The sequence below is a fragment of the Lutra lutra genome, chromosome 1 (assembly GCF_902655055.1).
Source record: "Lutra lutra chromosome 1, mLutLut1.2, whole genome shotgun sequence".
Lineage (NCBI taxonomy): Eukaryota > Metazoa > Chordata > Mammalia > Carnivora > Mustelidae > Lutra > Lutra lutra.
Window position 1 is genome coordinate 117,435,931 of NC_062278.1, and position 27,301 is coordinate 117,463,231.

The 27,301-nt window shown below is 34.8% G+C and overlaps 1 protein-coding gene across 6 annotated transcripts in view; it reads right to left on the reverse strand.

Annotated features, from left to right (window-relative positions):
• The window catches only part of ATP13A3 (ATPase 13A3), an 88,375-nt gene that overhangs the window by 47,587 nt on the left and 13,487 nt on the right, over positions 1–27,301 (reverse strand). For 3 of the 6 annotated variants that reach the window (XM_047733362.1, XM_047733320.1, XM_047733336.1), the window contains 12 exons: positions 16,458–16,556; positions 15,187–15,360; positions 12,616–12,798; positions 12,252–12,322; positions 10,496–10,576; positions 9,302–9,371; positions 7,715–7,849; positions 6,970–7,042; positions 4,005–4,136; positions 2,715–2,894; positions 2,415–2,572; positions 1,510–1,698 (listed from right to left, as the gene is read on the reverse strand). In XM_047733362.1, coding sequence (XP_047589318.1) covers positions 1,510–1,698; positions 2,415–2,572; positions 2,715–2,894; positions 4,005–4,136; positions 6,970–7,042; positions 7,715–7,849; positions 9,302–9,371; positions 10,496–10,576; positions 12,252–12,322; positions 12,616–12,798; positions 15,187–15,360; positions 16,458–16,508 — 1,497 coding nt within the window. In that variant the 5' untranslated portion in view covers positions 16,509–16,556. Of the gene's footprint in view, positions 1–1,509; positions 1,699–2,414; positions 2,573–2,714; positions 2,895–4,004; positions 4,137–6,969; positions 7,043–7,714; positions 7,850–9,301; positions 9,372–10,495; positions 10,577–12,251; positions 12,323–12,615; positions 12,799–15,186; positions 15,361–16,457; positions 16,557–20,966; positions 20,988–27,301 lie in introns of those variants that run through there. The other 3 variants (XM_047733344.1, XM_047733328.1, XM_047733354.1) reach the window with 3 other exon arrangements.

A 27,301-nucleotide genomic window follows, 5' to 3' on the forward strand; every position in this document is an offset into this window, starting at 1 on the left:
AGTACTGTTCCTCTGGACAGGTTGGGGAGCACAGGTGTTGAACCATATGTTTATGTGCTTGTATTACAAAAACAACAGAACAACGTACCAATCAACCTATCATTCAATAAAGGCCTACACAGGAAGGAGACATTAGGACAGAGGGAGCCAAAAAGGGAAGAGGAACAAGTTAAGTGACACCAAGAGGAAGCAACTGGCTAAATCCAGGATGTGAATGACCTGGTTTCTTTAATAAGATGATTTAGGTCAAGGGGCAAGAAAAGCAACTGTTACAGATTAATTACAATCAGTGCAATCATTATTTGGATTCTGATAGAAAAGACAAATTGTAAAATTTGAGGCACTTTTTGTGAAAGAAAAGGAAATCTGAATGAGAACTGAATATTAGATAAACCAAGAATTATTAATTTTGTTAAGTGGAGTAAGATAATGGTATTGCAATAATTTTGGGGGGGGCAACATCTTCTAGAGATAAAACTTAAAAGTATACTGGGTGAAACAATGTCTGATGGTACCACCTTCAAAATGTGGGGACAGATGAAGTAGACTGACAAAATGCTGATTAACCATTAAAGCTGGGCAATGGATAAATGAAGGCTTTTTATACTTTTATCTTCTCCACTTCTGTTAACCATTTAAAAATTTTAATAGTAATGTTTTCCAAAAACGCATAAGTGAAATTTTTCAAACAGATAAATATGAAATGCAGTCATGGGATAAGATTTTTTTTTTTTTTTTTTTAAATAATCTGTATGCCCAACATGGGGCTCGAACTCAAACCCAGAGATCAAAGAGTCGCACGCTCGGCCAACTGAGCCAACCAGGTGCTCCAGGATTTGACTTTTTTAAAAAAACAAAATGTCTCATGTTTTTTTCCTTCAACGGTGAACATGCACAAAATCATATACCTATCATATCAGTTACCAAGAAGAGCTTGATGGGAGGTTTCTTGGTTAATATTTAATTCTCAAAATAAAACTTTTAAGAAAACTAATTTCAGCAGAGGAAGAAAAATTCTTTATAAGAGGCAAGGAATATTTCACACAGGTACGTAATTTGTCACTTTCACATAAGATCAGTGATCTTCATAATTTTGAAACATTCAATAAAATCACAGAGCAAACTTTAACTAAACATATATACATAACACCAATAAGATTCCAGTAAATATATCTGTATGGAGCTTACTCTGTTAAAAACATAAAAGATCATGTAATTTTGACTACTACTATATGGCATAATTCTGGATATGAATGATTAGACAATTGCAGGTTTGGGCAAATAAGCAATATCCAAAGTATTTAAAATCGAAAAAGAAAAAAAAAAAGCAGTGAAAAGAAATATACAAAAATCATTCATGTGCCAAGAAAGTTGAAAAAGAGGACTATTAGAAGAACATTAAACAATCAGTGTAAATTGGTTGATAGAGAATATATACAGAAAACCCTAATCTAAGTATTTAAAAGCCATGAAAGCAACCTTTGAGAATGATTACGAAACTGAACCAACCTTGTCAAAGCAAACAAGATTCAGCTGTCCACAGATATTTATCCTTTGGGGACTGATACAGAAAATACCAATTTTTTTCAGTCTTCTTTGGGCATACACAATACCAGCTGTCATTGCAGCAGGAAGCGCAGGTGGCACAGTAATGGTAATGATATCCAGAGACTCGATAATTATTACCCCAATTTCTACCTACAATTAACACAAAAATCAATGTCAGGACCTCCCCCCATATCAAATATTTACTAATCTAATGTGAAGAATCTATAAACCATTTTCAATTTTACATATAAAGATGTATAGAGTTACATTCATCAACCATTTACAATTCCTCTTCCCTTTAGAGGCTGTAAAATAGGAAGCTCAGTGAATTGTCAATGGACTGTGGAATGAAAGCTATCTTTAAGGGTTCTCATTTTAAGAGCTCTATATGCATCACACACTACACACTTCAAAGTTCAATACACATCTATCAGACAATGACTCTTAATAACAGCATCGTATTATGCCTGTCTCTAAAGGGAATGGAAAGGGAAATTTGACAAGGTCTCTTAAAAGTACCTTCAATTAAGTAATCGCAAATAACTTTAATGCTGTATATCCCAGAAGGTAAAAAAAGAGAGAGAAAAAATAAACCTTTGGTGAGTATGTGATCACCCTTCCTCTCTAAAGTCATAAGAGAACAAGAAAAAGACTACCTAAACCACAGCTGTCCCAAAGAACTTTCTGCTATGACGAAAATGTTCAATATCTGCAAATTCTAAAGGAACAGCTACTAGTTTCATTTGGTTAATTTAAATTAAATCAAAAGTATAGTTCTTTATTCTCATTAGCCACATTTCAAACCCTCAGCAGCCACATGCAATCATTAAGAATCAAACTCTATTTAAAGTTCACCATTTACATACCTCATTTAAAATGCTATTGATGATAGTGTAGATAAATCCAATACCAGCCACTGCCACAAGACACAGTAGAAACAAGTAGGCATCTCTGTAGAGTTTAAAATCGGTTGGTTTGGGATATAATATAGAACGAACAAGCTGACCTTTGGAAGTACTAAATCCTTTAAAAAAAAATTTAAAGAAGAAAATTACTGTATTTTTATAAGAAAATGAGAATTATCTCCCAAAACAGAATCTCTTTTTAAACATTCAGTAGGCATCAAACACATTAAACCATGCAAGAAGAGATGTCATGTTTTCTACCTGTTCTAACTACTACAGCTTTGACAAGTTCTCCAGTGTAGAAACGAGTTTGAATTACAGTAGTCCCACAAAACAAAGTGTGTCGTTTATGTATTTCTGGACTATAGAATTCATCTCCCATTCCTTTTATGTCCACTGAAGGATTTGGCAAATTAGTCTTTGTCACTGGAACACTCTCTCCTTTAAAAAAAAAAAATCATAAAGCACAGAAATCAATATCAAATTCACAAATCTTGAATTGTAAAATAACCTAAATGTTATTATACTATTTCAATAGTTACTGGGAGTTCTCATATGAGGATAACAAAACTTACTCAATTAGCTTTCTGTCTACCAATTTCCTTAACCAAAAATATCAAGTCTTATCTCTCACAATAATTCCTGAAAGTGAGCTGTGAGTTAAAGTAATAATCTGGAAATGATTTTGTCAAGTTTCAGATAAAAAGACCAGGCAGCTGCCACGGCCCCAGCATCTGTTCACTGATCCCCAAAAACTGAACTGAGAAGCATGCTACAGCCTCAAGCACACCAAGATGTGAAGACCTACTCCTACCCCCATTACACACACACACACACACACACACACACAGAAGAGAAAAGGCATCTAGGAAAGGGAGTAGAGAAAATACATAGTATGGTAGTCCTCTCAAAAACAAATTGCCAAATTCTTTTCAACATTAAAATTTTAATTCTCTGTAGCATTCACATTTCTTGTTTCAAAGGTGACAAGTATGCGGGGTATTTGTTGACTGTGTTTTAAGAGAAAACTCTTAACAATTTTAAAACATAGCAATCACTTCTTTCCAGATTGACTCTGACAAAAAATAAAGAAAACATAAAAAGGTATCAAATTCTACCTTCAGATTATGAATTTCCAAACAGAAGTCATTTCAAAGTCTACTTTCCCACAGTTTAAGGAAAACATAAAATCTTTATTCCCACTTTCTACACATCAAATAGGGAAGTAAATATGCTAACACTCTCTGCAGGCAAAGGACATATTTCTAATTCCTCTTCCCTTACTATAAAGTATTTCCTCATATCAAAAGAAGTATGCCCAAAAATGTAGAGAACACCAGCATAATGATTTAGTACCACAACTGAGAATAACGCAGAATTTGCTCTTCAAAATAAAAAAAAATCTTCATTATCCATCACATTTATGAGTAAATGTAAATAATACAATTTCAGTTATAGATACAAAATAGTTTTTAAATAGTTTAACCAGTAACTACTTAAATCTTCATATCACTATAAACAACTGATCTGATTTTTACTCATTTAGTTTACCTGTTAACATGCTTTCATTTACAATGCAAGTACCATTAATAAGAACTGCATCACAAGGCATGACTGTCCCATTCAATGGAATGACCATAACATCTCCTGGCACAAGGTCTGTAGAGAAGATCTCTTCTATTTCTGGATTTAAAGAAAGAAAAAGAGAAATGTGAATATTCTTTAACTTGAAATAAAAACAGAGTAAATAAAAGATCTGCCTGAAGCTCCACTGACCTCAATGCTAAGTTAAAAATATAATGAAGTTAAATAGGACAATCTCAATACACGAAAATAAGACAAGATTATTATGCCTTAGGGTAACAAAGCATGGTGTTTAACTATGTCAGACAGTTTGTCCCCTGACAGGATGCCAACTGCACCCAGGTGATGCCAAGTCCCCTCTGACCAAACAGGCAGCTGGACGGCAATACTCAGTACAACAGCCATCTTAGAAAACAGAGCCCAAGCATTAGATCCCAACAGGTAAATAAGCTTAGGTTTCTAAAACTCCTTGGAAACAACAGAAAGCATTGACAATTTTAGTGTATTTTTTAAAAATTTTATTTATTTGAGAGAGAGAGAGCATGAGTGGTGGGGGGAAGGGGACAGGGAAAGGGAGAAGCAGGCTCCTTATTGAGTAGGGAGCCCAACATAGGGCACGATCTCAGAACTCCAAGATCGTGATCTGAGCCAAAGGCAGATGCTTAACCAACTGAGCCACTCAGGTGCCCCAGTGTATTTTTTTTTTTAATTTATTTATTTGACAGACAGAGATCACAAGTAGGCAGAGAGGCAGACGGAGAGAGAGGGGGAAGCAGGCTCCCTGCTGAGCAGAGAGCCCGATTCGGGGCTCGATCCCAGGACCCTGGGATCATGACCTGAGCCGAAGGCAGAGGCTTTAACCCAGGTGCCCCATGTATTTTCTTTTTTAACAGCAATTTTTTTACACCTTTTTCTCACTGCCACTACTTATAACTCATAACATTCCAATACCTTCTCAATATTCCTAAATAGTCCTAATATATTAGGTCTATTTTAAATAAATTTATAACACTACATTATTTTATCTAGTTCATTTCCTTGGAAATCTGTATTATATTCAATTTAGCCAAACACTCTTTAAGAAGAGCTTCCCAAGTAAAAGGAGGTTTTTCTTTAAGACTGTCTTACATTTAGACTCTTTCTCTCATTCTTTCCTTCTCTTAGGCTTAATACTATCCTGAGGAAAGAGTTCTGCTAGTTTGTATGTAAAGAGAAAACTATTATTTGTGATGTTAGTCTTTGGGCAAAAACTCTTTGCCTTTCCTTCCCTTCAACTAAACTATGAGGAAACAACTTCTGAAGAATTCTAATGATAGTAAAAGCACATATTAGGCATCATACTTTTCATTTTTAAATAAACATGACTCTTTCAAAACTTTAATGCCACTTGTAAAAGTCTACACCTCTCAGGTATACGGAAACAAATGACTCATTAGCCTTTACAGAGGGGTAAGGAAAACATGAGTTGATTGCAAAGTGCTGGCATCCCCAGTGCCTTCAGCAGCAGCAGAGCAGTAAGAAGATGAGCAAGCACCAACAGAGAAGAGAGATACTCCCAACTAAAAGAGCAGCAAGTGACCAGGAAGCACAGGGAGGAAGCACCTGCCAGGCCAAACCATGTTTGTGCTTGGACGTAGTGTACCGAGCCAAGAGAATGGAGACTGATTTGGTATTCTCAATCAATCAAAATGGCCAGTGCTTCCAAAGCCCATGCTGCTATGTTGTCTCTCCTTTATGTCCTTTAACACTTCTTCAATATCACACCAGACTAACTAATGTGTCCAAAACATTATCCTTTCCTACAACACTGCTTCTCCTCCAGTGTTCCTTATTTAATTAAATGACACTAATGTCCGTCTATCAAGCCTGACACTGCTCTATCACCTCACATCCAATGAATTATTAAATCCAGTTCAATGCCCACATTTAAGTATCTTTCAGCCCCACCTCATTTTTCTCCATCTCCACAACCTTCACCTTGATCCATTTCATGCCTTCAACATTACTCTCCCCTAAACCCATCTGAACACAACAGACAGAATGATTTTTGCAAAAAGCAAAACATCAAATCACTCCTCTGCTTAAAAACCCTTCACTGGCTTCCACTGCCCTTTGAAATGAGCTCAAATTCCTTAACATGCCTTAGATGGCTGTCCATCATCTAGCTGCTGCACCTGGCACACTGAATTTCTTTCAGTTATTACAGTGACCAAGCTCCCTCTCATTTCCAGAAGACTGGGCACTTAAAACCCTCTTCTCTCCCTCTCTCACCAGCACCCTCACCTACCTCTTATCCGACTAATTCAAGCACTTAAAGATACTTTCTCCAAGAAGCCATCTCTGACACCTACAGTAAGCGAGCTCTAGTATCTAAATTCCCCAACCTCTAATCATGGCATCTGTCACACTTTGTTACTATGCCTTTTCAACTAGACTGACATTCAATGACAACAAGCAGTGTCCATCTTGTAATCACTGCATCTCAGTGATTACATCTCAGTACCTGTCATACAGTAAGAAAAAGAAAAATGCCATTTTACAGGAATGAATCTGATACACCCTCAGAGAGCAATACAAATCCAAACACTTTTTTTTACTTCTTAAAAAAATGAATGTATAGGGGCTCAGGGGTGCTGGGTGGCTCAGACAGTTAAGTGTCTGACTTTGGCTCAAGTCGTTATCTCAGGATCCTGGGATCCAGCCCCACGTGGAGCTGCCCACTCAGCAAATCTCTTTCCCTTTTCTTCAGCCCCTCCCTGCACTCGTGCATGCACACATGCAGGCACACACACACACACGCTCTCTCTCAAATAAATAAAATCTTACAAAAAAAAAAAAAGAATGTGTATGTATATTAGTCTTGCTTTAGTTATTAGTGCTTAATGGGTATCCTATTTGGTTTATTTTTCCAAGAGTTACCTTAAGTACTTACCTTCATTCACTCTGCAAACTGAAACTCTCACAGTACTGTGAGCTGCCACCATGTCGTGCAACATAATATATTGCTGAAATAGGAAAAAAAAAATGTAAAAACTAGCTAATATAAACCCACTCTTCAAGATATATTAAGAAGGGTGCCATAAAATAAGGTAAGTTAATATGGCAAATACATATTACTCTGCCATTAAAAATGTCAAAACTAAAAGATTCAAAGATTTTTGAATGATGAGCTCAAGACAAAAAAAGATGCACTTTAATGAGACAGTCCTGCAAACAACAGAATAAGCCCTCCAGTATTCCAGTCTGTGGTAAGTACCTATAGATCCCTATGGCCTCTAAGCAGTCAAGTGGTAGTTTAACTCTAAAAAGCATCTGCCTCCCCCCACCTCAGAAAGAGAGGGGAGGGGCGCCTGGGTGGCTCAGTGGGTTAAAGCCTCTGCCTTCGGCTCGGGTCGTGATCCCGGGGTCCTGGGATCGAGTCCCGCATTGGGTTCTCTGCTGAGCAGAGAGCCTGCTTCTCCGTCTCTCTCTGCCTACTTGTGATCTCTGTCAAATAAATAAATAAAATCTTTAAAAAAAAAAAAAAAAGGAAGAAAGAAAGAGAGGGAAGAAGTACATACTCATGTAATTAAAAGAATAACTATACTGAGTATTACTTTGTACCAAGTACTGTTCTACACACTTTACATGTTACTACAAAATACACAGTTGTGAAAGCCATAATAAATTGGACTTACCTTTCTAATGGAATACAGAGAGCTTACAATTGACACTACAGACATAATCACAATGGCTAGAGCATAATAATAGTATTCATCAGTGCTCCACAGTATAACACTGAACAGCTGGAAAATGTAAAATGGGTTGAGAACCTAAAAAACAAGATTTTTAAGTCAAACTTATAACCATACAGATGTTCCACCTTTTAAGAAATAAACAACAAGATATTTAGAGGATAAGCTCTGTAGTGCCCTAGGGCAAAATGTACTACTAAAAGAGTAGGGCAAGATGTTAGCAAAGTACTTTTTTTACCACTAACCTACTAGGACTTGGCTAAATAAGCTTAATTTAAATTATTTGTATCCATTTAGATACATACCAAACCCAATAAAGACTAAGCTAGAAATAGTTAAAATGTGTGTATTTAGCTGTTCTTCATTCTGCTTCAGCAATGAAGTACATTTGCTTCCAATAATTACCGGGCTACTAAAGGATATAAAATTCTTAATTAAATTGAACAAATGTTTACTTATTATGAACTCCAAATACCAATTTTCCTATAAGTCAAAGGTTCACTGGAGTCTCCAGGAAGACAAATATGAGATAGTAAGTTACACTGCTTTGCATTCTCTAAGGAAATAAGGATTAAAACCTAAATGAGAAAAAAGAGATAAGGGAATCCTGGCAATGGACTTTGTTTAGCCAAATTTAACAGTATCCTATCAATTTTATTAATAACTTCCCCCAAATGTCTTAAAATTGATGCTTGTACGATTTTCAAAGCACTTTCACATATATAGTCCCATTTTACTTCAAAATTAAACAAGATAATTTTAAAGGACTTCGGCCAATTTTATAAAGGAGCAGCAGAAAGGTTTTCTGATGATCAAAGCTAGTTACTGATGGGATTATATTACAAACCAGACTTTCTAATTCCTAATCACTACAATCTGCTATGTTGTACAACAACATTATATGGCCACTCTCAGGAACTGAGGGAAAACAATCTGTAACATCTACTGAAGGTATTCACCTAACTCTTGATCTTTAGCCATAAATCGAAAGGAAGACTTGAGAGCCTAACTCTGCCAGGCAAAATCCTGTATGTCCTTCCTTTACACATGTAACTTTATTCACAGCTCTTCAATGGCACCTAGAACTGAGCTCTCACTGCAATAACTATTGACCCGTTTCCCTCCCAGGATAAAGTACAAGTTCGTCAATGTCAATCATCAGGTCATGTTTTGTATTCTAAACTTATGGCACAATGCCTAGTTCCCAAAAATGCGCTACAAAACATCACATGAAAAATAAACATAAGACAGCTGCATACATCTATAAGATAAGATTTACATGTGCAACATACTGAGAGTAAAAAAAAAACTGCAAAGGCAAACAAAGCAAAACAAAAATTAAGGTAACTAATAAAAAGGTAATTTATGCCCCCAAATTATTTCTCTACCAACTACTTTTACATTTCAAGTTTAAAAAAAAAAAAAAAAAGAGTGAGGGGGAAACTAAGAGAAAACCAAGAATATTATATTACTTAAAAATCATAGCTCTTTCCAAATTGACAACCCTACTGATCACAAATGTTGTCTTACCTCCTTAATTAGAAGCTTAAAAACAGAAGGCACTTTCACAGTAATTTCATTTACTCCATAAAGCAATTTTCTATAACAGGAAAACATAATAATAGTGTTACATTATATTATATAATAACAGATTAACTTAGGGATGGCATTTCATTAGGTAAGGTTCAAACCACAGATTGTTCTTAAATATGGAACTTAAACATTCATGTTTCTACATACTTGTCTTCTACAATTCTCTACCTACAGTATTTAAAACAAAGTAACTATACTGTTGTTTCATTCTGCCTCATTATCTCTGTGTGACGAGTATCTTTCCCACTAGTCTATAATAACCATGTCTGCAAATGCTTTCTTTTTCATCCTTGAACACAGCAGGAATCAAAAACTTTGAATTGCGATTAATTTTTGCAAGAGACTAAAATATATTTGAGAGGTCCTGTACTATTTTTCTAATGAGAATATTATACTAAAAATATTTATTTCAAAAACTATACATTTGACTTAGAAAAGTTTTCAAAAGTTTTTTAAATCCTTCCAACTTAAACTCCTAGTAGTACTTTCCATATGAAAGAGTAATGAGTAGTTCTGAATAAGTCTGAATGAATTAAATTTTTGGTATCCTAACCTACTGAAAAAAGCCAGGAGTATAAAAAAACTGCCAATTCAATTTGAAAATGATAATTATCCTCAAAATATACAATATGCCAGTATATTTTTATACTGTAGCAAAGAATAACATGATTAAAAAAGATTATGCATCCCAATTTAAAATATTCATTGTGGTAAATTTTTAGCTCATGCTTACAATTCCCAATACAATTCAGAAAATCTAAGATGCCATCAATTATAAGACACACTCATTATTTTACATGCCATCAAGACAAAAATGCTCTCAAGGATAACACTCCACCCAACATGACACATCCCTCCTTTAGATTAGGTTAAAATGTGGAAAAATGTGCAGCTTGGAATTGATGAAATATGGTATATTTTCAGGGATATCAACTTCAAAATTCCAGCTTCAACATTTTCATAATTCTTAAACTAAGAGACAGTCTTTCCCAAATAAAATATAAGCTGTCAACTACTATCTCTATAAATACCTGTTAATATGTACAACTATACGGTAAAAGGATGGACTACATATACTACTTTATTTAGGAACTTTGATAACAGGTCTAACTTTAGTTGGATAAAAATTACCTGTAGGCATGCATCCCCTTTGTCAGTCCTGCACTATGCTTTTCATAAATTGACGTACAAGAAACACCTTCATCCAGTCCCCTAAATAAATCCAAAGTTTTTACTTTAAACAAAGTTTAAAATATCCAAATGTCTTAATGCCTCATTTTTCTATATTCCTGATTTTAAAGTGTGACTTCCTTACAAATAGAAACCCTTAACAAAAACTGAGATAATGAATGAGAATTTTTAAATCTCAAATTCCCAAGATAAACAATAATTAAAGTTCTAATTCTCAAATGTGCCAAATTCTAAGTTATCCAATGTATCTATCACACGATAAAATGGCTCTAAATACTCAAATTTATGTAATAATATTATCTTTTAAGGTTGTACCAAAGCTATAGGAGCTAATAATTAAACTAATAAAACTAAAGGTAAAGTATGACTAACGTGAGAATTCCAAAGTAAAATCTTTTTTTACTTTTTATCTATGTAATTTTCCCTCTTCAATTTTTAAGCTCCACGCTAAAAAATCCTATTCATTGATTTTTCTTTCAATAAAAGCATCAATCCAAATCTGTCCCTGTTCTAATACAAACCTAAAAGAGAAGTACTAAATTTATATAAGTCAAAGGCATTGCCTAAAATCTGTTAACAGTTCTAACTGGATTCAACCAACAGATCTACTTTTCCCCAAAAATGTCTTAATTATGCTTATTTTAACTGAGATACTGGTCACAGCACTCTAAGGAGAGTTTTGTACATCACTTAACTCTAATCCTTTTCTAGTTTTTTCAGGTAGAAAAACTAAGCTCCATAATGAACAGCTATCATTGGGAAAAGTTTAAATTCTGCAAATTTCTACAGTTGGCAAACACCACATGGCAAATAGGTTTGAAAATTTTTTCCAACTTTAGCTGGTAACTTCTCAAAAGCAGCAAAGATCAGCTCCAAGTCTTTTTTTAAAAAACAAAATGGCAGCTCACTGGCAGTGTTCTATAAGGCAATAGTTCTTAATTAGGAATGGTCTTCAGAACTAAGCATGTGGAAATGCCCAGGGCTATTCCAGAGTATTCCAATTCTTTAGTGTCTGAGGAAAAAAATCCAGGCATGAATATTAAATGTTCGTAAGTGATTCTCTTTAGATTACTAATATTAAAAATTCCTTTAGCACTCAAGTAATGATACTTAATGAGTGTTTATAATGATCACTTTAACAATAGAAATAAAAATAGAATCCTAAATATCCTAGTACTTGTATAATTCGAAGCCTTCACAATAAATACAGTTTAAGGGATTCCTCCAATTTGTCCTACTTGAGGCTTAACACATTTGACAATGTCTGAATCTTTATCCACATAGTAAAGTTAAACTTTTGTTGGTCTATGACTCCATCTCTCAAGGATAAATAGATGGAACTATCAGCAAGTTGGGAAATGAGAATTCAGGTATTCTGACAGGCTGTAAGAGTGTACTCAAAATTCACTCTGAAATGAATCCATAAAAAGAAAAGAACTCCAACTCAGAGTAGATTTGGAGAATCATACTGTTTCAAACTTTTATGTAAATTTTGCCAAGGTAAAAGTTACAAGTAGGCTTTACCCTAAAATGGTTAATAAGTATTCAAGTAACAATAGGGAGTTTTTATTAAGTGAATAAAAGTTATGCAATAAACTCCTCTTTGATTTTATGTAACATTAAAATGAATTCTTTTTTTATCTAGAACATTTTCAAGATACTCATAATATAATCCAAACAAAGGAAGAATACTTACTTTAAAAAATCAAAATTGTGAAGGGTATCATTCCAGAAGTATTTTACACTGTGGTGGGTGAAATAACGGACCTGCAGAACACATATAAATGTTACATCAAAAGGCATTACATTACCATCACTTGTTTATGATGAAGTTTACTAACACAAATCTATGATCTATTAAACCTAAAGTGATCACATACAAATGCAATCTGCTTCTTCTACTAGTACCTAAACTGTGCCATGTATAGTAATAAATATTTTATATGTATATGAATTTATCCCAAACAAAAATAACTGCATGTGCAAAATTATAGGTTATGATAACATAAAATATAACAATTGCGGTTTTCAAAGAAACTTTGACACTAAGATCATTATACCTGCTGTGGTTGAGTCTGTGAATATTTATTCATCTCATGCCTATTCTCTTCAGCCAAATTTTCAGTTAGATGAACAGCATGGCCATTTGCAACTTTATTAGTCATAGATTTGGGGTTCAAAAATGGGTGAGTTTCCAGAGAAAGAAAGCGAATTTTTGCACAAAACCACATTCTGAATTCATCCTTACAAGAGAAAAAGGGATAAAAAGTCAATCATGTATATTACCTAACTACCTACATATTTTTTAATTCCCATTCTTTACAGATTATTGATTTGTCCCTGAGAAAGCATCACTTCCTACTCAGTAAATGTTACACCATTTCAAGATGTATAAATTTTTTTTAATCCTGCTCAAAATTTTTGTTTTTCCATCTTTTTTTAAAAGACTTTATCTATTTATCTGACAGAGAGAGAACACATGCATGTGCACAAACAAGCAGGGGGAGGGGCAAAAGGAGAGGGAGAAGCAGACTCTCCACTGAGCAAGGAGCCCGGTGTGGGGCTCTATCCCAAGACCCTGGGATCATGACCTGAGCTAAGGCAGAGGTTTAACCAACTGAGCCACCCAGGCGCACCTAAGATGTATAAATTCCATACATGAAGATGTATAAAAGCTTTCCAGTGTTCATCATTTTATGACATACTTCACTAATACAATATCCCATGCAAGATTATGAGTAATTTCTTAATTTAATTATCAACATACTGAGGCTAGAAATTAAAGCCCCTGAGGAAACCATCAACAAAATGAAAATGCAACCTACTGAATGAGAGAAGATACATGCAAAAGATATATCTGGTAAGGGGCTAATCTCTAGAACATACAAAGAATTCATATAACTCAACAACAACAAAAACCCAATTAAAAATAGGCAGAGGATGGAATAAACCTGTTTCCAAAGAAGACATAAAGATGACCAAGTGACAAAAGATGCTCAATACCATCAATCATCAGGGAAATGCAAATCAAAACCATAGTGAGATAATCACATGAGTCAGAATGGCTAGTATCAAAAAAGACAAGAAATAACTAGTGTTGGTGAAGATGTGGAGAAAAGAGAACCCTGGTGCACTGCTGGTGGGAATGCAAACTGGTACAGCCACTAAGGAAAACAATATGGAGGCTCCTCAAAAAATTAAAAATAGAAATACTATGAGACCCAGTAATCCATGTGCAGGTATTCACCCAAAGAAAGCAAAAACACAAATTCAGAAAGATATATGCACCCTTATGTTTCCTGCAACATTATTTACAAGGACCAAGATATGGAAGCAAGCTAAGTGCCCAGTGATACATGGATTAAGAAGATGTGGTATATATATTTATAATGAAATAGCACTCATTCATAAAAAAGAATAAAATCTTTCACTGGGACAACTGGATGGACCTAGATGGTATTATGCTATGCTTATTATGAAATAAATCAAACAGAAAAAGACAAATACTACAACAAAAATCAAAACAAATACCAAAAACAAAACAAACAGAAACAGACTCAAAAATACAGAAAACAAACTGACATTGTCAAAAGGGAGGGGGAAGGAGGAATGGGTAAAATAGATGAAAGAGAAAAAAAGGTACAAACTTTCAGCATAAAAGAATTAGGTTATGGTAATGAAAAGTACAGCACAGGGAATATAGTCAGTAATATAATAACTCTGAATGGTGACAGATGGTCAGTACACTTACTGTGGTATTTCATGATGTATATAAACGTCAAGTCATACTGTCTACCTGAAACTAATACTGTATGTCAACTCTACTTCAATTAAAAAATACACATAACAACAACAACAACAACAACAACAACAAAAAACCAACTCACAGACAACAGATTAAGTGGTTACCAAAGGTACGGGGTGGTGAGTGGGGGTGAAATGGGTAAAAGTTGTCAAAAGGTAAAAACTTCGCGGGGATCTAACATCCAGCATGGTGACTACAGTCAACAGTACTGTAGGGCATATTTGAAAGTTGCTAAAAGAACAGACCTTAAAAGTTCTCATCACATGAAAAAAAAATTTCTATAACTTTGTACGGTAACAGATGTTAACTGCCGTTATTGTGATTATTTAAAAATCTACACAAATACTGAATAATTATGCTATATGCCTGAAATTAATATAATGACCTATGCCAATTATACTTCAATAAAAACAAATTCTTTAATTAAAAGAAAAGAAAAAAAATAAATTAAAGCCTCCGATAAAACACTTCCAACTAAGATTTAAAACAACAACAACAACAACCAGGGACGCAGCAGCATCACAGAGTAGAAAGGCAGCTGGTCTAGTGAATAACAGATCTGATATAGTCTTTAAACTGGCTGGTGACCTTGACAGACAAGCATCTAATTTCTCACTGCATCAAGAATTATAAAAGGAAGGGGCTGATTTAAAGATTCCTTTCTATTCTAATCACTATCACTTAGAACACAAATGCTTTTAGGATCAGTATTCCCAATTATATCCTAGCAGTGATGTGCTCCTCATATATTATTTTGAACCAAGTACACACAAAAGCATTATATAATGCTTCGAATAATCAGCTCCCAATAAATACACAGACTTACAGTAGTCCTCAGCAGCACCACTTCACAGTCTCTAACCGCAGCTCTAATACAGGTTGCCTTCACCCGCCATTCAGGCATCCAGTAGAGGAGGAGGAGAAGAAAGCCACCAGTGCAAACCACTCCTAGAGAAACTATGGCAAGCTTCCAGCGACACAAATTATAGCCATAAATCTCCTGCATGGACACAGTGATCACACAATTGAATATCAAATGATAGGAGATAACTGCCAAAGTTCTTTGTTTTCCTGGTAAGTATTAAGTCTTGTCATATAAAAGGCTGACTTTTTTTTTTTTAATAAACTTTTATTTTTGGAATGATTTTAGATTTGCAGAAAAGTTACAAAAACATTAAGAGGTCCTGTATGCCTTCCTCTGGTTTACCCTGTTAACTTGGTACATTTGTCTAACTGAAGAGACGGACACTAGTACATTACTATTAACTAAACCTAGTCTCTATTACAATTTCACTAGTTTTTTCACTGTCTTATTTCTGTTCCGGGATATAAGCCATAATATCACACTGCATTTAAATGAAGTAAGTTTTAACTTTATTTTTCTCCCAAATGATTAGCTAATTGTCACAATACCACTATGACTGATCAATTTGATCTCTTGACACAAATTATTTCATTGTTTCAGTTTACTACCACCCCCACCAAAACCTAACAATAGTTGCCAAATTTAGCAAATGAAAATGTAGAGGGCCTAGTTAAAACATAAATTTCAATTAAAAATTAATTTTGTTTGCCCTATGCTATGTTTGGGACATGCTTATAAAAAATTTATTCCTTGATTATCTGAAATTCACATTTAATGGGCTATCTTATATGACACCTGACAACCTTATCTTCCCACTTCCACACACAAAGAGCTGAAAAGCTCTTTTTTTATTAAGCTGATTTCAAACATTTTTTATAAATCAAAATTAGAAATCTTACATTTGGGATTACACTTAAAACATTAGCTAATGTAACTTCTTAAATTATCAAATAAAAATATATAAAAATATAAGAAATATAAAATTAAATTAAATTAAAACTACATAAAAATTTTTAAAAATACTTTAAGTATTAGAGCTCACAGTCAAACAGGAATTACACTAAAATCAACAAATAGAGATGTTACATAATCCCAATTCAAAAAGGCAGTGGGGATGAGAAAAGCACATTGATTTAGTGTTTTTGTTTTTATGTACTTTTCTACTTTCCTAGAATAATAAATTACAAAGATAATTCTTCACACTTGACGAATAAATTATAAAAACCAGTTACCATTTCATCTTCTTGACCCTGGTTGATAGTCTTCCTTTCTTCTTTGTCCATATCTACAGTGGTCTGATAGGTTCTGTGCTTCAGAACAGTTGAAGACTACTGAGGGGAAAGAACAACAAATATTAGGGAATTCTGCTGTATCTTCGTAGACTATATAACTTCATACGGTTAAGACTTTGTTGTAATTATGTATCGAAGTTTAACTGATATTTAAGTACTCACTAAAGTGCTGGCTGGTTTTAATGACATTTTCAATAGTGTGCTAGTTCTTCTGATACATACTATCACAAAACCTGACATATTTCATCAATTAACTTACTAACAATAGCCTTGATACAAAACAATTTAAGCTCTGTGAGAAACTACTGTAGAATCTTCCCTTTTCATTTCCCACTCAGAGAACAAATCCAGTTTAACCACCTTGAGCTAAAAATGCTTCACACAACTCAATTTATTGCTTGAAGTATAAAGGTAAAGCACCAGCAATGAAAGCACCCCAAAACCTCTCCATGATTATTAAATTAATCATCTAACAAATATTTACTGAGCACCTTTTACATGAATGGTAATGCTTGGCCAAGAGTCAATTCCTAAAGCAGGTGTACTCCCCTATTCTGATTCCAAGTGCACTAAGCAATCTTCTGATTGTTTGACTACCCATGATGCTTGCCTAGGAGAAAATTCAGTGAGCTCACTGACAAATTTTTTTCCTGTATTAAAAGAGGATACTGGAAGGGCGCCTAAGTGGCTCAGTTGGCTAAGCGTCTGCTTTCATCTCAGGTCATGATCCCAGAGTCCTGGGACGGAGCATGGCATCGGGCTCCCTGCTCAGCAGGGAGTCTGTTTCTCCCTCTGGCTCCCACTCCCCTGGGCTGTGCTTCTCCCCTACCCCTGGCAAAAGAATAAAATGTTAAAAATAAATAAATAAAAAGATTTATTTGAGAGAGAGAGAGCACACATTCAGGGGAAGGGCAAAAGGGGAAGAGGCAGACCCCCACCCCCATGGAGCAAGGAGCCCGATATGAGGCTGGATTCCAGGACCCTGGGATCATGACCTGAGCCAAAGGCAGCTGCTTAACCAACTGAGTCATCCAGGCACCCCTATTACTTCATGTCTTAAAGAGTTTTGTTAGGTAGGACCAGAGTAGCTTTTAGTTCAGGGCTAATTTGATCCCACTACTGAAACAACACCATTCTGAAACGCTCTTCCTGAATCCTTGTGTCCAGTGAGGTTTTCCACTGTGGGTTGGTAGGAACAGGCATTCTTCTCAGCTCTGTGTAAGCCCTGATGAGTTTTTCTCTTAATCCTTTTGGTTGGTGCTTTCCCTGATCTTCAGGAGTTTCCTCACACATTCGCTGATTCGTACTCAACTGAAGACTTGAGGGGAACTATTTTGGATATTTTCAGTGTTTTTTCTCTGTAAGGATCCCTTTACTGATAATCTGCCCTGAAAACCTGCTACTCTGATGTCTCCCAAGACTCTTAACTTCATCTCCCCAAATCAGGGAGACTCCTGGGCTCCCTCTGGGTTCCCTGTAGGATTGGGCTATGCCTTTCAATTCAGTCAACAATAGTTGGTCTTCGTGCAGGGGAAGAGGTTGGGCTTGCTCATTCTCCCAGTACTCTATAGCAGTAGGTTGTGGCCCTTGAGAACAACTGCCACTTCAAGCCAGACTGATTTGGTGAATCAGGCTTATCATGGTAGAATGACTCCAGTAATATGCTTCATAGCTGTAATACCACCCTAGACTGAGAAGCAATTTTTACTAAATTACTCACAGGGTTTTGTACAATAATGTGGCTTATTTTGGAGATGCTGGACCAAATATCTCTAAGACCTCATTCCCAAGATGGCACTGAGTCAAGGAATTTATAGGAACGCAAAATATCTAGTCCCAATTAAGTAACAATATCTGACGTCCAATTAAACCTTAACAGGTATGCAAAGAAAACCCATAATGAGAAAAATCAATTAGTAGAAAAAGACCAAGAACTGACACAAATAATAGAACTGGTAGATAAGGACATTAAAACAGCTGTTGTTAACGCCTTACAAACATTTGGCCCCATGGAGTGTTTATATATCAGAAAAAAAGAAGAAATTAAGTCTCCTTGTATTCAAAATGCTGCCTAAAATGGACTCTAATAGCATCCATTTGTGAGGTGCATTATGTCAAATTTCTTTAAAAATCTCCATTGTAAATATATTAGAGTTGGGCTATTTGTCAGTCTTTCCTAATTGGAAGACCTCCAAACTCCAAACTCACTGTCTCCCCTCAGAAATCATATGTTGGCAATAAAATAATGGACAAAAAAAAAAAAAAAACCAGCTGTTGTTAATTGTAGTCCATATGTTCAAAAAGCAAGAGGAAAGACTAAACACGTTAACTACAGACATGAAAGATATAAAAAAGAACCAACTTGACTATAAGATAAAAAGTACAGTATCTGAGACAAAAAAGTTACTAGATGAAATTAACAGCATATTAAATATGGCAGAAGAAAAATCAATGAACCTGAAGACAAAATAATAGAAATATCCAAAATGAAAAATGAGCAGAAACAAAGAGAAGGGGGAGAAAAGCCCATAACATCAATAAACCATCGGACAACTTCAAGCACCCTAATATACCTGTAAGATAGGAGGGACCAAAAATATGTGCTGATATAATGGCCAAAACTTTTCCAAATCAAATTAGGTGAAAAACTATAAGCCTAGAGATCCAAAAAGTCCTATTAAGCAAATAAACAATGAAAAATTACACCAAGGCATGTCATTATCAAACTCCTCAAAAGCAGTGATGAAAAATATCTTAAAAGGAGCCAGAGGAAAAAGAATGTTACAAATACAAAGGAAGATAGGTTAAGAACAACATCAGATTTCTTGCTAAAAATAATGCAGGTGAGAACAGCTGAGCAACATCTTTGAAGCAACGAGAAACAGAATTCTATATTCAGCAAAAATATCCTCCAAAAATCAAAGGTGAAATACGTTTTTAGACACAAAACCTGAAAAAAATCATCATGAGCAAACCTATATCGTTAAAAAAAAAGTGTTAGAGGAAGTCCTCAGGTAGAAAAATGGAAATGGAAACATGGATCTCCACGGAAGAAGGAAAAGCACCAGATATGGTACATACATAAATAAATATATATAACAATAGAACAAACAGCACAAAGAAATGGAAGTATACTCTTGTAAGGTTCTTACAGTATATGTGAGTGAACCTACTTCCAAATAAAAAAATTTTAAAATTTTAAAATTTAAAATTTAAAAATTTAAAAACCTCCCTATCCATCACGGGATGGCCACAAGTTAGTAATTGCTACAGCTGAGTTAAAAGCTGAATGTAAAAGGTATATGAGAGTTCATTATACTATAATCTTTTTTTTAATCTTGTTTTTTAATATGTAAAAATTGTAATAGAAGGTGTTTTTAAATAAATAAACACTTAAACTTTTAGACAGAAAAACATTTTCAACAGATATTCATTTCTGGCACCAAAGGCCATAAATATTAAGAACTCTGACTCTATAAATCTCAAATCCACTGACCTAACTGATCATATACCAGGCATTATCCACAGTCTCTTACTGCTGAGTTTTGACTCATTCTTCTTCACTTTTATCTTTTCTCCACTGCCTAGAAAGAGATGTACTTCTGCACTTTTGTAAATCCTAATTTTCCAATGAAGAATGTATTAGATGAATAAGCATGTGTTTATAATTTTAGAAAAAGAATTACCTTTAATATTCAATGTGTTCATTAACTTCACATACTAACAATTATTTAAAACCTTTTCGCCAAACACATCTCGAGAGAGCTCACCTCAGTCTAACACAGCTATATTATCAACTCATCCTCCAGAGTTAAAAAGTGGCCACAGCAAAAAAATACTGCAGTAATTTTTTAAACAATCTATTTGTAATGCTCTTCTAAATTCAATTCTTGACCACTTTATCTCATTACTCTTTTTGTAAGTGTTACTGCTCTAAAATTTAGCTTACTTTTTAAGGCAAAACTATTAAGTCTTACCAAATTTTACCAAACTGGAGGCATTAAAAATAATTTAAATAAAAAGTTGCTCTAAAAACTATCGGTTATTATTCTCTTTGAGCACACTATACCACATAGAAAATTATCAAGACTTCACCAAGACTTTCACATAAACTTTTAATAAAAATCCAGTAAGACAATAATTGCAACAGCTTATGTTTAACATATAAATACATATTTAAATTCTAAAAAACATGTACATAACAGAAAGCCTCTAATATTTCTGACTAAAGATAAAAACCTATATATTTTAAATGATATTTCCTAATAAGATGAAAAAAATACATATTAAGCTATTCTACCATGTACCTATTTAGAACATTTGAAGCATTAATATCGAACTTCTGAAATCCATTTAACTTTCAGAATAAAACTATTGTAGCTTGCAGGAGTATATGTTTTTTAATCAAGTCAATTTCTAGATCATAGGAAACAAAGAAATTTTTCTTACCAAAAGCACTATAACGTCATTCTTCCCAACTGCTGTATCAGCAGCACTTTCAAAAGCTGGCTATTAATAATAAAAATAAAACTAAGCATAAAAATCCATTCGGATGAGAAATTTCTGCCAAATATTGTTCGATTCTTTGTGAACTGCTTTCAAAATGATTAAGATATTAAAATTTAGGATTTTTAAATTCACTGACTTTAAATGGGTTTTCAGAAGATATACCCTGTGCCACTGGTAGAGCTACTATTGAATAAGTCCCATCTAGCCAGCACACTGAAGTCCCAATTCCACAGTGCATGCCTCAGCCTTGATCTTATCTAAATAGCAAGGAGCTCATAGGCTATTGTGCTTAACCAAACCCTTCCTTACATTTACAATGAACATGATTTTTTGTGTGAATAAAAACAGCAGCAGAGGACAAAGTGAAGCTATCAGGAATATATCTCACTAAATCAAATGCGAATTCTTGGACGTTTATTTATTTTTTTCACATTATATAATTAGTAAGAACCATCTGTAGTGTTCTAGGATAAGAGTTAGTCATATCTCATTTCCTAAAACAAGAGGAGTTGGCCTCAACAGGCACAGAAATCCCCAAACCTCTAAGCCATCTTTGCATCAAACCTGAGTTTCTTATTAGCTGGAACAACAGTTTTATAGTAGTCTGCGTGTGGAAGGTTTTCTTTAAGGATATTCCATGTACATACCCAGAATTACGAAGTTGGTAATTTCACAAGGTGATTTAGAGTGTGATCTTTAACTCAAGTAAAACTTCAAGTAGTTATTTTGAATAACACATTATTAGTTGAGTATTTGCCCAGTTCAGAGAGAAAGAAGTAAAAAACTAAAATTAAAAATGTATTACTCAAAATTCACAAAACTAAGTTATTCTGAAAAATTCTTAAATAATCTTTTTTATAGTTTGTAACATATACTCTGCAGTTTTAGAAATTAAAACTACATTAAGATTTGGGGGACACTTTGTGGTGCACGGGTGCCACCGCTGGTTAAATGTCTGACTCTTGGTTTCAGCTCAGGTCCTGATCTCAAGGTCATGGAATTGAGCCCCATGCTCAGTTCACTCAGCAGAGTCTGCTAAGACTTTCTACCCCCGCCCCTCTCCTCTGCTCACTCACACATGTGTGCACTTTCTTCTCTCTCTGAAATAAATAATCTTAAAAAAAAAAAAAAAAAAAAAAAAAGGACTTTTTGGGCCACCCTGCATTGTTGAAAGACAGAATGAACATCCTACTTGGCTCTGCAGTTCTAGATTTTTTCCCTGAGACTTAAACATGCCTATCCGTATTAAACAGAAATTTGACAAACCCATCTTTAAGGACCATTCAGCAAAAGATTTTTTTAAAGATCCTGAAGTATAAACAGTCCAGCCAGCACTCTGAATATTATTTCACTGTCAAATCTGTAGCATCCACAGCAACTAAGATAACCTTCTGTAATTCAAAAGCAGTTCTCCCTTTGAAATAAAAAGTACCCTAATACATATAATATCCTTAATCTACTCACTGAACCACCTCAATTTTAAAAAGCTATACAAATATTTGTATAAAAGAATTTTTTAAAAAACTCAATCCCCTAACTATAGAAATCAAATTGTCACAACTCTTTATGAGGGCAAAACTTAACACTTCAAGTCAGCTCCTAACAATAAGAATGACATAATATAATTTAATGAATACATGGAAATTTTACAAGGATACCAGCTAAATTTTAACAAAGCTCTAGTGAATACCCATTTTATCACTTCCCATCTTGAACTTTCTCTTATAATACATGCTTTTGTTTCTGTGTTTAGGCTTAAGGAAGACCATTGTACCAAATATACACCAAACCAAGACTATTTACATTTGTAAAGTGCAGTCTTTGTATAATTATGCTTTTTTGTAGGTTACAAAACAATGCCATAGCTAAAACAAAATAAGTTATAACTAGGAAAAATAATGTAATTATCTGCCTTAGGATCAATATTAGAAACATTGAGTTACAACTTAGCGCACACTACAACATACTTACATATGTCTTTATCACTTTTATTAAATACACTATTTAACAAATCAACCCTTTTATTCAGAGAAAACTCCATATGGTGAGAGTGTCATCTTAGGTGAAACACTGGCTTTGAGTATTAGTCAACTGCAAAGTATTTAATTAGTAAAAATGGGGAAAAGTAGCTTTGGATTAACGACTAATATCTATGTTTTAACTTTTGCTTTGTAAAAATGGAAATGTGTAAAAATTCTTTTATATACAACATAACTGTTTGCATTTTTAAAATGTCTACTTACATGAATGAGAGATTCTCATTTATTGACGCTAGTGTGATCTTAAAACTTCTAAATTTCCTCTTAAATCCTCCTCATGTACATAACTTTTCAAAACTTCATATTCAAGGACTGAGAGTTACAAAAGTGTTATAACTGTTAAACTGATTTCAAAATCTTACTATCTATTATGAAAAGTGCTGTACCAGGCATTAGGAAATAGTAGATAACATCACTGTGATAAGACCAGTCCTACAGACTGAATATTCAAAACAGGGAGAATCAAAAAGGCCTAGAAAGAAAATTGGCTTCTAACCCCCTAGATAATCAAAAACCAAAAAAAATTGGAAACAGTGGCCAGTAGTGGTGACAGTATTGCAGAGTGAGAATAAGGGAGAGACTTTAGTGCTTTTTGAATGTTTTTACCATCTACACATATTAATATTTTAAAATAGTTAAAGAAGGTAGGCTGAGCATATGTATAACTTCTAATTCTACTGTGCTTGGCCAACCTTGGGTGTGAAACTTGCAGGAACCTGCAAAACACTTCATGGTGATCTACCAAACCATTCTCCAGATTCTTTGGATCTCTCTTAATTAGGTCTCTTTACCCCAGGCAAGATAAAGTGGTGATTTTGAAGTCCCCCTTAACAAGTACATTTCTAGGGGCGCCTGTGTGGCTCAGTGGGTTAAGCCTCTGCCTTCGGCTCAGGTCATGATCCCAGGGTGCTGGGATCCAGCCCAGCATCAGGCTCTCTGCTCAGCAGGGAGCCTGCTTCCTCCTCTCTCTCCGCCTGCCTCTCTGCCTACTTGTGATCTCTCTCTCTCTATCCAATAAATAAATATAAAATCTTAAAAAAAAATACATTTCTAGTAAGTGACGGTGTGATTATATTTTTGTACAACCCCTCCAAATTTTGGCTCCACTAGGGAAAAGTAGCAGCCATTCACACACCATAAAATAGCACCAAACCCTAAATTATTTAATCAAATTAATCCATCTAAAAAATTAATCCACCTACAAGCGTTAAGTAAATATATATGCCATGTTCGTTATTATATTAGGAACTGTAGGAGATAAACAATTTTACCCCAAAATACAAAAAAAAAAAAAAAAAAAGAGAGAGAGAGAAAGAGCACACAACTCAAGAGTCAAGGTTTAACTTGTTTTTAAGACAATTCAACATGAACAATTTTGCAAGTTCCTTCACCTGTCATGGTTTCAATTTCTTCTCCACTGAAATGAGGCAGTTGTAAAAGGCTGTATGATTCATTCCAACTATGAAAGTTTTGACCTACAGTAAGTATTGGTTCTGCATGCATCTTGCTGTTACACTCTTTCACCACTAGGTGATGTTCCAACATTGGTATGGAAAAGGGCTGACAGTTTTCAGTAGCCTTAACAGAAAAGCTGTGGATCAAAAGTGATTATGAGAAGTTGCAAGATTTTTGTTATTGTTGTGTAGTATGACTGGAGGTACTAATCTGGGAAAGGAGGGGTTGGCTAAATAATACAGCCTCTGTTTCATGTGTCTCAATGGAAAAATAAGACACAAACACAAAACAAATGATAACGGTGGTAGAGAGGAGAGAAGGCAGGTATGTTATTATTGCCTTTACAAAGATTACTCCCAAGTTCACAGTTGTCTAAAACTAGAATTTAGGGATTCTATAATGTTGTGAAGCAAGGGAGGGAGAACAGTAACAATTAAAGAGCACATGAACCTATCTGAGAACAAGATGAGGTGAAGTATAAAATTATGTGGTAAAATTACTACTTGCTCATTAAACTGGGGGTGGGGAGGAGCACCCTTATACGCTGCTACAAGTGAATCTGGGAGCATATGGGTGGTTTAGTTGGTTAAGTGTCCAACTCTCTATTTAGGCTCAAGTTATGATCTCAGAGTCGTGATACTGAACCCTATGTTAGACTCTGTGCTGGGTGTGGAGCCTGCTCATTAAGATTCTCTCCCTCTCCCCCACTGCTCCCTCCGTAAGAAAAGGAAAGGGGGGAAAAAAGTGAATCTGTACTACATTTTTGGAAAACTGACAGTATATTAGAATTTAATACTCCAACACTTTGATCCAACAATCCCAATTAAAAATCCATGTCACATGTACATATATAAACATGTTACCATTCATTAACTTCAAACTCATGAAATAGAGTACATGAGTTTTGTGCTTTGAGGGTAAAAGGGGTACTTACATGCAGAAACACCTAAGTGAAACAAGTTTCAAAGCAAGCACTAAAGAAAGTGTTTGGAATTTAATACAGTAAGGAACTGACAAATCTAGAGTTCTAATAACAGCTTGCATAAACAACCCAAATTTGTATGTGAGCTTAACTCCCCAAATAAAAGCTACACTTTTAAATTTAGAAGATAACCATTTCTGTTAAGCAATGTATTAATTAATGTTTTTTCCATTGTAATGCCAATTAGTGATAATTTCTTCTAAAATGTAATACTGTTTTTTTTCTTTTTTTGAAGATTTCATTTATTTATTTATTTATTTGTCAGAGAGAGAGAGAGAGAGAGAGAGCAAAGGAGAGCACAAGCAGGCAGAGTGGCAGGCAGAGGCAGAGAGGGAAGCAGGCTCCCTGCTGAGTAAGGAGCCCAATGTGGGACTCGATCCCAGGACTCTGGGATCACAACCTGAGCTGAAGGCAGCGGCCCAACCAACTGAGCCACCCAGGCATCCCTAAAATGTAATACTGTTAATCCAAATCCCTAATAACTTGTTGGACATTTCAATCAGCAATTTAAAATTAAAATTTGGGGGGGATGGGATAACTGGTTGATGGGCATTAAGGAGGGCACATAATGTAATGAGTACTGGGTGTTATACCCAACTAATGAATCACTAAACACTACACCAAAAACTAATGATGTATTGCCTAAAATGAATTTAAATTAAAAAAAATAATAATAATAGTAAAATTAAAATTCAAACATTCAGGGGCAGGTACCTGGCTGGCTCAGTCAACAGAGCATGCCTGGAGTATACGGCTCTTGATCTTGGAGTCTAATGTCCAAGCCCCACACTGGGTGGTAGAGCTTACTTTAAAAAATAATAATAAATAAAATTTCAACATTCATCAATTATAAGACTCATATTATCCACATGTTTGCACAGAAGCCAGGATATAGTTTATATTAAACCTTATACTTGCTACTGGCAGGTGACCATCATTATGCAGTGGTCACTGCATGCACTGCTTCAAGTTAGTCTCAACTTTTCACAGCACTGTGTCATTTCAGCTGAGCAAAGTACATTGTTGGTAGAAGAGTGCTGAGCTGAAATTGTTGCTTAAAGGTATTGAAAAAGATTACACTGCAGCTGCATTCTGAAACAAAAATAATAGCGTACACAGATAGGTACCCAATCAGAGCAGCAAGGTGCAGAGGAATGGCTTGGAGGAGAAGGGGTGGGATGGGTAGGGAAGAGTCAAAAGGGGGGGGCAAAAAGGTGGGAAGAAAACCCTGTAGAAAATTATATTCTAAGTCTTAAGTAATATGTTAAGAAGGTACACACAGAAATCCAGAGATTTTCATTTTTCTTATTAACAGCAAAACCCAAAATATTTTTTCTTTATTAACTCAGCAAGATTCACTTCAGGATTACTGTATTGTGTTGGAAAGAAAGCAAAATTAGTTTTACTTGTCATCTGTACACTGTGGTTCACATTTTATTTTTCCAGACATGATGAAGGCCTAAACCTGACCACAAAGGAAGCACGAAATCACTAGGAAGCTATTCTGTACAAAAAGTACAATCCTGCTAATTTACAATTATAATTGACAGGCACTTCAATCACCTTTTTAAAATTATGTGAATTTATCTTTTTCCACTTTATTCCTTTTCCCCAGTTGAAACCTACCCACGTTGACTCAGCATATAAACGCAATGCAAAGCCCTTAACCTCTGCATTCAACAAATATTTCAAAAACACACTTTAAATCACTGGTGAAGAGGATAATGGCCTTACTCATGGTACAATCGTCACAGAAATCTGAACTTTCTCTCTCATTTCCTATGGTCATTCTGTAATCC